The 11,785-nt window shown below is 34.4% G+C and overlaps 2 protein-coding genes across 2 annotated transcripts; both read left to right on the plus strand.

Annotated features, from left to right (window-relative positions):
* Positions 759 to 5,859, plus strand: LOC109331972 (hexokinase-3-like). The gene is made up of 9 exons (XM_019566801.1): positions 759 to 1,294; positions 2,852 to 3,014; positions 3,107 to 3,280; positions 3,836 to 3,910; positions 4,178 to 4,333; positions 4,411 to 4,509; positions 4,586 to 4,713; positions 5,114 to 5,195; positions 5,386 to 5,859. Exons 1-9 carry the CDS (start codon positions 1,020 to 1,022, stop codon positions 5,737 to 5,739), a joined length of 1,506 nt encoding a protein of 501 aa, XP_019422346.1. The 5' UTR covers positions 759 to 1,019; the 3' UTR covers positions 5,740 to 5,859.
* LOC109331730 lies at positions 7,109 to 11,190 on the plus strand. The gene is made up of 6 exons (XM_019566410.1): positions 7,109 to 7,347; positions 8,386 to 8,991; positions 9,801 to 9,940; positions 10,021 to 10,141; positions 10,272 to 10,412; positions 10,919 to 11,190. The coding sequence occupies exons 1-6, from the start codon at positions 7,132 to 7,134 to the stop codon at positions 11,000 to 11,002; spliced, it is 1,308 nt and encodes a 435-aa protein (XP_019421955.1). The 5' UTR covers positions 7,109 to 7,131; the 3' UTR covers positions 11,003 to 11,190.

Below are 11,785 nucleotides of genomic sequence, written 5' to 3' on the forward strand. Positions count from 1 at the left end.
ATAATGACCAACATTAATAGATAAACGACTTTGTCAACAAATATATGAATAAAAATATCAGATTGCTGAGTACATCTTCAACGTCATTAATTATTTCAAAATTAAACATGTATACTCACATCAAATATTTATTAATCTACCTTGGCAAGGATCAAAACTAATACCAACAATTTCCCCTTCTTAGATATAATAACCATCTTAGTCTCATTAATGAAGAATGAGTGTGGTTCTTTCATGCATTCTAGTTAATATACATACATCAATTTAATTCATTCAATATGATAATGGATTAAGGCCATAAATTAAATTAATATATATATTATATATATATATATATGTGAAATTTTGATATAAATTTACATCCATCCTATTTTATAGTTACTATCAAGAGTATCCCTTATACTATGAATAATAATCTAGTATTTTTTAAAGTATGTAATTATTCTTTTCAATAAGTATCGTTTACGAAATTAAACTCTCTAACTTTTTTTATTTTTATAGAGATTTAAGCCTTGTAATATTAGACAACATATTATTGATCATATTCTAAATATACAAGGTAGATGGATACATTGCATAATAATAAAATTAAAAGAAAAAAAGAGTATGAGAAGTCAAAATTATGATTAACCTCAAAATCTGTCATAAACGGTAAAAATATGACGAAGGAGAGAGAAAGAGAGATACTGTGACTAGATCTGAAATTTAGCAACGTGTCGAGGGGCAAATCTGTCTTTTAAAAACCTTATAAAAAGTTGCTCATACCGTTCCTTCTCTTCTTCCAACACATCCCAAATTCCAAACTAAGCGCCGTCACTCTTTTTTCACTTTTCCGGTTACCCCTTCACTCAACAAACCGGTTCTTCCAGTCTCCGGTAACTTCAAAAACCCTTCACTGAAGCGGTGAAACCCTCTTTGCGTGCATGCTGAGGAAACGGCGTCGTTTTGTTATGAACCAAAATAGGAGCAGAGTGGTGAAACGGAATCGAACGACGTCGTATTTTTGATTGATTTTGTAGATGGGTAGAACGGTGTTAGTGGGGGTGGCTTTGAGCGTGGCGGTGACAACGTGTGCGGTGGCGGCGTTGGTGGTTGGAAAGAGAGTGAGAGGGAGGAAGAAGTGGAGGAAGGTGGTGAATGTGTTGAGGGAATTTGAAGAAGGGTGTGAAACTAGGGTTGAGAGATTGAAACAAGTGGTTGATGCTATGGCTGTTGAGATGCACGCTGGTTTAGCATCTGAAGGTGGTTCTAAGCTCAAAATGCTTCTCACTTTCGTTGATAATCTCCCCAATGGGTAATAATATTTCTTTTCATTTTCCAACTTTTTTTGTTATAATTTCTTTTACCCTTTTGTCTCATTAACTGTGTGATTCAACAAAGTTCATTTTTTGTTGTTGCATTGGAAGCGTTAAGCTATTGTTTCACATTGATTAATTCAATGGGTGATCGATATGTTCATTTTGCAACATTGGGTTCCAGTTTCTTTTACCCTTTTGTGTCCTTAACTATGCTATTTAATAAAGTTCACTTTTTTCTTCTCTGGTGGAAATGGGGTAAGTTGTTGTTTTGGAAGTGTTGAGAAATTAGTTCACATTGTCTGATTCAATGTTCAAACGTGCCATTTAGCTACCTTTTACTTGTTTTACAACATTGGATTCTGATTCCTTAACTGTGCAATTCAAGAAAGTTCCACCCCCGGATATATGGTGGTAATGGATTGTGTTATTGCTCTGGCCTCTGGAAGTGTTGAGCAATTGCTTCACATTGTTTGATTCTTTGATTCAAGTCTGTCATTTAGCTGAGTTTTACCTGATTTTGGAGTTTTTTCATAAAAAATGTGCTTGTAATTTTTATGCCCTGCTGTGTGCATAATTTCATTTTCACACCCATGCTTACATTTATTTGTGGTTTGTATTGTTTTCAAGCATGTTCATGGGTATGGAATTTTTGATACGGGGGATTTTGGTTTTAAGGACAGATTAACTTTTTTCCGACATCCAATAAACGGTTATGGACTATGATGCTTTGAAAAATCAGCATTCCGGAAAAGATTGTTATCTCCTCTGGCAATGTGAAAGCTACAATGATGGTTTATAGAATCTCTAGGTTCATATTATGTGATTTTCCATGTGTATTTTGGGTGTTACTCTTTCCATTTATAACTACTCCATCAAAAGGCTGACCCAATGGATCTGAAGATGCCCACTTTTAAAGACCAGGAGTTTTGGTGATAAGGACAACATTAACTTTTTGTCCGACATCCAATAAACCGTTACGGACTGTGATGTTTTGAAAAAATTAGCATTCTGAAAATGATTGCTGCCTCCTCTAGCAATGTGAAAGCTGTAATGGTGGTTTATAGAATCTATAGGTTCATATTATGTGATTTTCATCTATAACTACTTTATGTGTTTACTCGTTTCCATATATAACTACTTGGTCAAAAGACTGACCCAATGGATCTGGAGATGCCCACTTTTTCGATTTCCAATAAATGGTTTATGTGCTTTTAAAAATAATCAAAACTGTGAAAACATGATTGTTGTCAACACCTCTGTCAATGTGAAAGCTGTAATTATGGTTTGTAGAATCTCTAGGTTCTTTTTGTGTGACATTCATTGATAACTACTTTGAATGTTACTCGATCAAAAAGTTGACACAACGGATCTGGAGATTTTGCTATGAGTGCAATTGCAATTACAAACATCGTTTTCTTTAGTTAGAGATGTTGATGATTGATTGTTAACGTGTTACAGTGTGTCATTGTTAAGTTGATTTTTTTTAATTTGTGTTTGAGGATTACCTGGATTGAACAGAAAATTGATATATTTATATGTTTTTATTTGATCAGGACTGAGAGAGGAACGTACTATGCACTACATCTTGGTGGTACAAATTTCAGGTGCTTGCGGGTTCATTTAGGTGGTCAAGGATATTCTATCTCAGAACATGATGTGGAACATGAAGTAGAACGACAACCCATCCCCGAACATTTAATGACCAGCACAAGCGAGGTGACTTGTTTTAAACTCAACATTTTTGGTATTCTCTGGGTTTTGTTTCTTTATTTTATATTATTGAGTTTCATTGATTTCTTGTCTTGCAGGATCTCTTTGATTTTATCGCATCTTCATTAAAGGAATTTATTGCGAAAGAAGGAGATGGTTCCAAGGCAGACAGACGGGACCTTGGATTTACGTTCTCCTTTCCTGTCAAACAAATGTCGGTTTCCTCTGGCATTTTAATCAAATGGACAAAAGGGTTTTCCATTGTAAATATGGTTAGTCAGTTATCTTTCAACCGTTTCTATGTGGAAAGCTTATGTTTACAGGGAACTTTATGAAAGGCAGCAATTCTTGTTTTGTCGTTCATGCTAAAACATGATCGCTTTAGTGATGATTTATTCACAACAACCGACAACACCCAAGCCTTAAAGGAAAAAATAATGATTTCAAGCAGGGTGATCATTTGATTAGTTCAGTTTATTATTACAGACAGACACACATATATAATATCACAATATATTAAAAAGCTAAGCCCCAAGTTTTCAGATTGGTGTGCAGTGGAATCAAGATTGTAACACCCTAGCCTTGACACGCGACCCATCTTGGCCCACAAATTTATTGAGCATGCTACCCTTTAAGCTTAGTGGTAGCAACTCAATAGAATCTGTGCCTATAAGTCTCTGATGTCATGACTCAGTGAATTTAAGGGCCCAGTGGCCCAATTATTAGACTTTAAAAGGGCTATTTGTATTTTTTCTTTTTAAATAGTTGCAAATTAGATACGAAGCTATAAATTATTAATATTAAGAAGGGAAACAATTTGTTGCCAGGTAGGAAGAGATGTAGCTGCATGCTTGCAGGATGCACTGTCTCGGAAAGGCCTCGATGTGCGGGTATCTGCCTTGGTAAGGAAGTACTTTGTTTTCCCTAAGGTTATGGTTTGTTTTGTTCCTTTTTGCCCCTGTTTTATCACCAAAAGCTATATTTGTGTTTTCTAATATTTTTGAAACCTAAGGGATTAAGGTATCTCGCCTTTAAGGAATTATGTTTTTCTCGGATATATTTGTTCTTATTATTATAAGATGTCTGAATTTTTAAGTGTGGGGAAACATGTGCTGTCATGTAAAATAAATCCTTTTTGTGTACTTGAATTTCCTGTTCATTTTAATCAGGTTAACGATGCTGTTGGAACATTAGCTCTTGGACATTATCACGATGCAGATACTGTTGCTGCAATTATTATTGGTACGGGCACAAATGCTTGTTATTTGGAACGAATCGATTCTATTATCAAGTCTCAGGGTCTTGTTACAGCATCGGGCCGCATGGTATTGCTCTTCCTTGTTTATGCTTTTTGTTTTTCAGTTTTTGGTTTTTGAACTTATTATAGCTCTTCTGTTTTTAGGTAGTCAATATGGAATGGGGAAACTTTTGGTCATCTCACTTACCCAGAACTGTGTATGACATTGATTTAGATTTTGAGAGCCCCAATCCAAATGATCAGGTTAGTTCTGCTTTATCACTACTTCAGTTGCTTGATTTGCATTGACTAAACTTTTGACGTTTTGATCTTGATGCAGGGTTTCGAGAAAATGATATCAGGAATGTATCTCGGTGACATTGTAAGGAGAGTCATTCTCAGGATGTCATCAGAGTCGGATTTGTTTGGACCTATTTCTCCAAAGCTTTTAATGCCTTTCATACTGAGGTGTGTATTGTATCTTAGTTACATGCTGTGTATGTGGAGAAAGATACTAACACTGAAAGAGAATGTATATATTATTCAAAATATTATCTTAGTTCCGGATCCTTATCATGTTATCGTTTTCATCCTACTGCCTCCATAGATTGTCCTGTTATTTTTCCTTGGCAATGCCCGTATCTTATCTGTGTCACCAAAATTTCCTGTAATGAGGCAAAAGGGAGGAAAATGCACTTAATGAAAATCTTAGGCTAGGCTGAGACGATGTATTTGTTTGGAGGTTGTAGTTTATAAGTTTTGGTTCCGTTATAGCACGGTGTCCATATGCTGTCAAGCCTACAATGTTCCATGGCCTGTTGTTCTCTTCCAATTCGCTGGTTTGAACTCTTACGTTATGAAATTTCAGGACTCCTTTGATGGCTGCCATGCATGAGGATGATTCTCCTGACCTTAGAGAAGTAGCAAGAGTCCTTAACGACATATTCGAGGTAAACAAGTTAGAGAAGTAGCAAGGTTTTGCCCCTAAGGTAGCATTTAGTATTTTGCATGGTTTTGAGCACATTTTTCCGAATGTTACCCAGGATTGTGAAGACATTCCATTCCTTGTACCAAACACTTGCCTAATCGAGTGCTATTCTATCAATAATATATGACATCGGGTGTTTTTTGCTGTCTCAGATTCCCGACGCCCCTTTGAAGGCAAGAAAAATGGTGGTGAAGGTATGTGACGTAGTGACATGCCGAGCTGGGCGATTAGCAGCAGCCGGAATTGTTGGTATCTTGAAGAAGATAGGGAGGGATGGGAGTGGTGGCATCACAGGGGGAAGGAGTAGAAATGATATGAAAATGAAAAGAACAGTAGTAGCAATTGAAGGAGGATTATATTCTAGCTATACAATGTTTAAAGAATATTTGCATGAAGCTTTGGATGAAATATTAGGAGAAGATATTGCAAAACATGTTATTCTAAAGGTTACTGAAGATGGATCAGGTATTGGAACAGCACTTCTTGCTGCTTCATATTCATCATAAAATTGTTGATAGGGTACACCTGCTAAATATATATATATATATTCATTATATATACATATAGCCCTGTAAATCAGAATTTATTATTCTCCATATTTAATTATTAATATCTATTCTTTCATCTACTTCTTTTCATTTATATAATTCTTGTAATTTTTAAGGACTTTTTTATGTAATTAATCTTCTCTAATATTTGGATGTGTAACATGAGCTTCAAATTGCTTACGTCTTATTTTCTCTATAAAATTAGAAGTAGAAAAAAGCTCCAAATTAGTTGCTCACTTTTTTCATCTTCCAATTTAGTCCTTCAAAAAATAAAATTTCAAACAAGTCTAATTTTCATAGTCATAGACAAACTAGTCCTTTATCTCTACCAAAAATTGTGTGAAGACAATCCAACACTTTATATTTTGAATTTATGTTTTTTTGGCATTATCATTATTAAATTTTAATTAGAACTAAATTTTTAATGTGTTATGAAGACTTTATTAGTTATTTATATATTGATAGCTGTTGAAACTTATCTAAAGTAATATAGAAAATAAGATTTTACAGTTGGAGCAAATTGATTCAAGTTTCATTTTGTAAATTTTGGTAGCCTATTCTAGGTATAATTGACTCAAATGTTAAAAAATTGTTTTCTTAAAGCTGGAGAAATAATCAAATACTCAAAATAGAGTAGTAAATTATCATAAGAGGTGAGAGAATATCCTTATTTATGCTAAAAAAAAATGTTAAAAATTGAACAAAGGAATTATAAGTTATGAAAGCTTTTGAAATGAATTGGGGAAATGAGTATTATCCACTACTATTTTTATAATAATTTGAGATTTTTTTTATTAAAATGATGATGCCACTTTTAAGTATTCATTATTAAGGATGAGAATAAACTCAATAAAGTATTTCTTCTTACTAAAAAATAATTTATTTTCTCTTACGATTAAAAGTATGACATGAGTATTGTTTTATTTAGTTTTTGAAATATTTTTATACATAACAATTAAATATGACACATGTTATGATAAAATACTTTATTCTGATTATGAATATGTTTCTACATCAATTCCAACATGTTTTCCTTCATACTAATTGCCGTTCTACTTTATATATAATTATAAATAATATTTGCTTTATCCCTTTCCAATTTGATTCCATTATAATTTTATTTCATCCATACATAACATACACAAATACTAACGAACAATATAAACTAATTAATTAATGAAGTAATGTGTGATTGATAATGTAATGTATATCACAATGAAAACCTAAAAAAAAAAAAAAAGAAAAACTTAATTTATGAAACAAATTGCAAATAAAATAAAATAGTTTGTATATAAAGAGTTTTGTTGTATTATGCGAATAAGTTGGTTATTGGTTATAGTCGTGTGAATAATGGGTGAGAGTGGAACTGGTGGCGAGGGTAAGCGCCGCCGCAAAATCAACGACGCCGGCGGTGGGAAGAAGAGACGGCGATACCTTCCTCACAACAAATCAGTGAAGAAGAAAGGTTCGTATCCATTGCATCCTGGCGTTGAAGGTTTTTTCATCACTTGCGATGGTGGCAGAGAATACCAAGCATCTTCTGAAGCTCTCAATATACTCGATTCAGTATTATATAACTCACTTTCTCTCCTTTCCAATTCTATTTGTTGCACAATTTATTATTGTTATTTATTTTGTTCAGTATCTGTTATTTGTTTAGGGTTTTTCTCCTTCACTGGTGGTTTTGATTTTAGTGTTTTCTCATTCGGTTATGTAAACATTTTGTTTGTATTTTCTGTTGGAAAAAATGGTTATTGTATAATATTTCTCATGTTTGGATACGTTTGCGAAAGCCAATTTCAGACATTTTAAGGGTATGTTTGCGAGTTTCTTAGTAGAGGGTAATGGAGGGAACGGAAAGACTTCAAAGCTATGAAATACACTTGTGAGATGATTGTTAAGCATTCCCTTTGCCTTCGTTCCTCTCTAAAAACCAACTCGCAAACAAATCCTAAAGGGCTTATGAGTATGTAATTTGACGAAGAATAAGTTAGTAGTCTTGTTTGGACACAGATGTGATGTCTATTAAATGCACACCGAGTTAATAGATCTCTTGGAGTGACTTTATGTTTGTTGCTGATAAGCTCTTTTACCTCCTTTTAAACTTATTAGCTATTTAATTGACCAATCTTACCAACCACTCTTCCAATTCAATTGGAATGTTTATTAGTCCTAAGCTTTCACTCTTTAACTTCTTAGTCTTCTGGCTAAATTTTCAGTCACTTGTGCCCAAGACACCCTATGAAAATCGGTTTTGTTTTGTATGAAAATCACTTTATAATTAAAAAAATGTTCAATTGTTTGCCTAGATTAATAATACCTGTTTGGTGGTTAGTTTTGTGGGGGTGGAATGAGCAAAATGTGATTGGTTTCAGAATAATCAAATAAAATTTATAAAAGAAATCAAAATTTTAGCCTCTCTGTATTTGAAAAACGTTTTTACCTCATAAAAGTTGATCTTTTGCAATTTAATCACGATTTATATCTTAGAAAAATTAGCTTTTCAAATATGCATTTTAGTTTTAGTCAATTTAGTGTCATGACATTGTTATTATTATCTTTTATTTTGTAATACCATGCTTTTGTTTTGATTTCATCTTGCAGTTTTTTGAAGAGCTGGTTCATGGGGGAAATTCAAGTATAAAACAACTATCTAATAAACCTTTAAATAAAAAAATTACATTTGAGGATTCTGACTCTTCCGACAGTGATGATGATGATGACGTTGAGGAGGAGAATAAGGTAGAACAGAACGCGGTGGAGGAGGAGAATAAGGTAGAACAGAATGCGGTGGAGGAGGAGAATAAGGTAAAACAGAACGCGGGGGAGGAGGAGAATAAGGTAGAACAGAATGCGGGGGAGGAGGAGAATGAGGTAGAAGAGAACGAGGGGGAGAAGGAAGATGAGGAAAAGGGGGACAAAAAGCAGAAATTGGATGTTTGTAGTGCTGACAATGGCAATCATGACGAAACTGGAATGGGTGAAAAATCAGATGCTCATAAAATTGATGATAAGAATGCTCATGAGTTACCTAAAGCTGATGATAATAAAGGAGAAATCGACGAAGATAACACTATAGTAAAGACAACTGATAAGCTACCAGACATGAAAGCAGATGCTCCAACATGTGGTTTGAAAGACAAAGTGGAGGAGAAGTCCATTGATAAGTTAATTGAAGAAGAACTCAAAGAACTGGGAGACAAGACTAAGGTGACTTTAATGGACTAGTGTTTCCTATATTATATTTAAATTCTACTACTGCTTACCACTTTACCCCACCTAGTGGGATTAAGATGGTGTTGTTATGCACTGTTGTTATATATTCTGCTACTGTTAAAATCTTATCTCATAGATCTTCTCTTGTATTTTGGTAGGGAAACATTTTTTAGTTTTTTCAAGGGAGGGGGAGACAACGCACTTCTTAGGTTTTGAACTCGAGCACTCATGCTTCATGTCTCATAGGTTTACTAAGTGAACTGACTCTAGGGGACTAATGCTTAGCAATTTAATCACACAAGAATTCTTGGTTTCACTATGTCCTTTTTTATTGTTGGCTCCCAACTTTCTGAGTTTTATGTCATTGGTCTTTTTCATATGGGATGGAAAAGAAAGTATGATAGTGGAAAAGTGGAAATGTTACACTTTAGATTTCAAACAAAGTGACTCTGGAATACCATCTTAACATGTTGACTTCACGGAGGATGTTTGGGTGGTTGATTTATATCAACTTCAATAGTGCTATCATTCGGATATCTTAAATTGTCATTGCTTACAGATTATATTAATTAAACACCGTCAGGTGACTTGGGTTCATCCTTTTTATGCATTGTTTTTCCTCACGATTAAATTTTGTTATCTAGAAAGATAATACACTTAATTCTTAAGTTTCTTGTTCATTGAAGTGCAGAGCTTGAGGATACAGGGCTGATATCTGCCCCTAGGATTTATTCCACTTTTCCTCTCAGTTTGTATTTGTCCATGTTTTGCTGAGAGCCATTTTTTGTTCTTAAATTTTGCAGAGGCGCTTTATTAAGCTTGATTCAGGTTGTAATGGTGTAGTATTTGTTCAAATGCGAAAGAAAGATGGAGAAAAGGGCCCCAAAGATATAGCTCAACACATAGTGACATCAGCTGCTGCAACAAGGAAACACATGTCAAGGTATGTTTGCAGTTTCTTTTGTTATAGAAAAGAACATGCATGGAAGAACGATGATGCAGTTTTTTTTTTACTACTTGTAGGTTTATTTTGAGAATTTTGCCAATTGAGGCCACATGTTATGCTTCAAAGGAGGAAATTTCAAAAGCAATGCAGCCTCTTGTGGAACGTTACTTTCCATCAGAAACTGAAAATCCACAGAAGGTAATACAGTGCATCAGTAGCTCTCATCTCGCATTACGTTTTGTTTTCAACATGCATCTCAAACTACTCAAAATCCTGCTATTGTAAATAGATGGATCTGTCCCAAGCTTGACAAGTTTTTCTTGTGCAGTTTGCTGTACTGTATGAAGCTCGTGCTAACACTGGTATTGATAAGATGGAGATCATAGATGCAGTGGCAAAATCAATTCCTGGACCCCATAAAGTTGATCTCAGTAATCCTGATAAAACCATAGTAGTTGAAATTGCCAGGGTAAGAAAAGCCACTCTGACTGAAACTTTGTACTCATAAAGTCGTTTTTGTTTTCTAGCAATAGAAACTTTGTAAATTTCTTCTTCCAGTGTGCCGCATTATTTTTCTGAAATATCTATCTTTCCAAACTGATAGGGAGCCTCACACAAAGGTAAGAAGGTAAGGTTGCTTGCCCTGTGACGTAAAGGTCATGGGTTCAAATCCTATAAACAACCTCTTCCCTTGCGAAGATAATGTTGCATACATCCACTTTTCATAAACCCCACTAGGTGTGAGCTTTGTGCCATGTGCCATGTGCCATGTGCCAACCTTTTATCTATCTTTCCAAAATGACGACAAACCATTATATTTATTGCTTGGTCGTGCTACCTAGTTGTATGCTTTGCGTTGCTGTGAAATCTAAACCCTTCATTAAAATGGTTTCTTTAAAATCATGTAGAAGTTCATGTCTTCTTTAAACCCCCACTCAATGATTAGAACTAACGCATCCTCTTTCTCTTTGACAGACTGTGTGCATGCTTGGAGTCATTGATAAATATAAGGAACTTTCAAAGTACAATCTGAGGCAGTTAACATCACAGAAAGTCTGAGCCTTTTCCATATAGACTTGTATGCTTGTGGTTAAGCAGAATTGCTAAGCTAACTTATTTAAATGTTTTTTTGCTAAATGTTGTAGAGTAACTGCATGATGATACTATGGTCTTTGACAATTGTCTTTTTAAAGTACTAGACTCCCTGCAGTTTTTTTAAATCTCTGATACCGGATACCTTAAGAGCACCTAACTAATCCGAATTTGATCTGAACAAGACAAGGGCAACAAAGCTTTTCATATCCAGTTATTTAAACAGAAAGTTGTTTCTAGATGCTCAAACTCATGCTTTTTAATTGAGCTAAAATAATTAGGGATGACAATGAAAACCGAACATGTCAGTACCTATATGAAACTTACCCAAATTTAACGGGGAAAACTCGTTGTGTTTGGGTTCGGGTTTTACCAGAGTATAATTTTGGGGTTTGGGTTTGGTACAAGTAGTACCTTACCCTGAATCCGCCCCAAACCCGAATGATATATTTAAAATTACACAATTATATATATATATATATATATATATAACCTAGATAAAGAGATTTTTTAGTATGAGTAGGTTAGCATTGTGCACCAAGACCTTTGGACAAAATTAACCCTCATATTTTAGTTGTAATATGTTTACAAATAAGGTATTTTCATAATTTCAATTTTACATCACTCATCTCCAAACATCTTTCACCTCCCAAAATAAATCACCCTACTCACCCCATACTCTTTCCCCACCCAATTAACCAACCTCTCTCTAAACTGAAACCCTCCATTCCAACCCAAATACATTTCTAA

The sequence above is a fragment of the Lupinus angustifolius genome, chromosome LG17 (genome assembly GCF_001865875.1).
Source record: "Lupinus angustifolius cultivar Tanjil chromosome LG17, LupAngTanjil_v1.0, whole genome shotgun sequence".
NCBI classification, from domain to species: Eukaryota; Viridiplantae; Streptophyta; class Magnoliopsida; order Fabales; family Fabaceae; genus Lupinus; species Lupinus angustifolius.

Coding starts and splice junctions, on each gene's coding strand:
- LOC109331972 (XM_019566801.1), top strand. CDS start 1,020: ATGGGTAGAACGGTGTTAGTGGGGGTGGCTTTGAGCGTGGCGGTGACA. Junction 4,334..4,410: donor TTACAGCATCGGGCCGCATG/GTATTGCTCTTC, acceptor TTCTGTTTTTAG/GTAGTCAATATGGAATGGGG. Junction 4,714..5,113: donor TTAATGCCTTTCATACTGAG/GTGTGTATTGTA, acceptor ATGAAATTTCAG/GACTCCTTTGATGGCTGCCA.
- LOC109331730 (XM_019566410.1), top strand. CDS start 7,132: ATGGGTGAGAGTGGAACTGGTGGCGAGGGTAAGCGCCGCCGCAAAATC. Junction 8,992..9,800: donor AACTGGGAGACAAGACTAAG/GTGACTTTAATG, acceptor TAAATTTTGCAG/AGGCGCTTTATTAAGCTTGA. Junction 10,413..10,918: donor TAGTAGTTGAAATTGCCAGG/GTAAGAAAAGCC, acceptor TCTCTTTGACAG/ACTGTGTGCATGCTTGGAGT.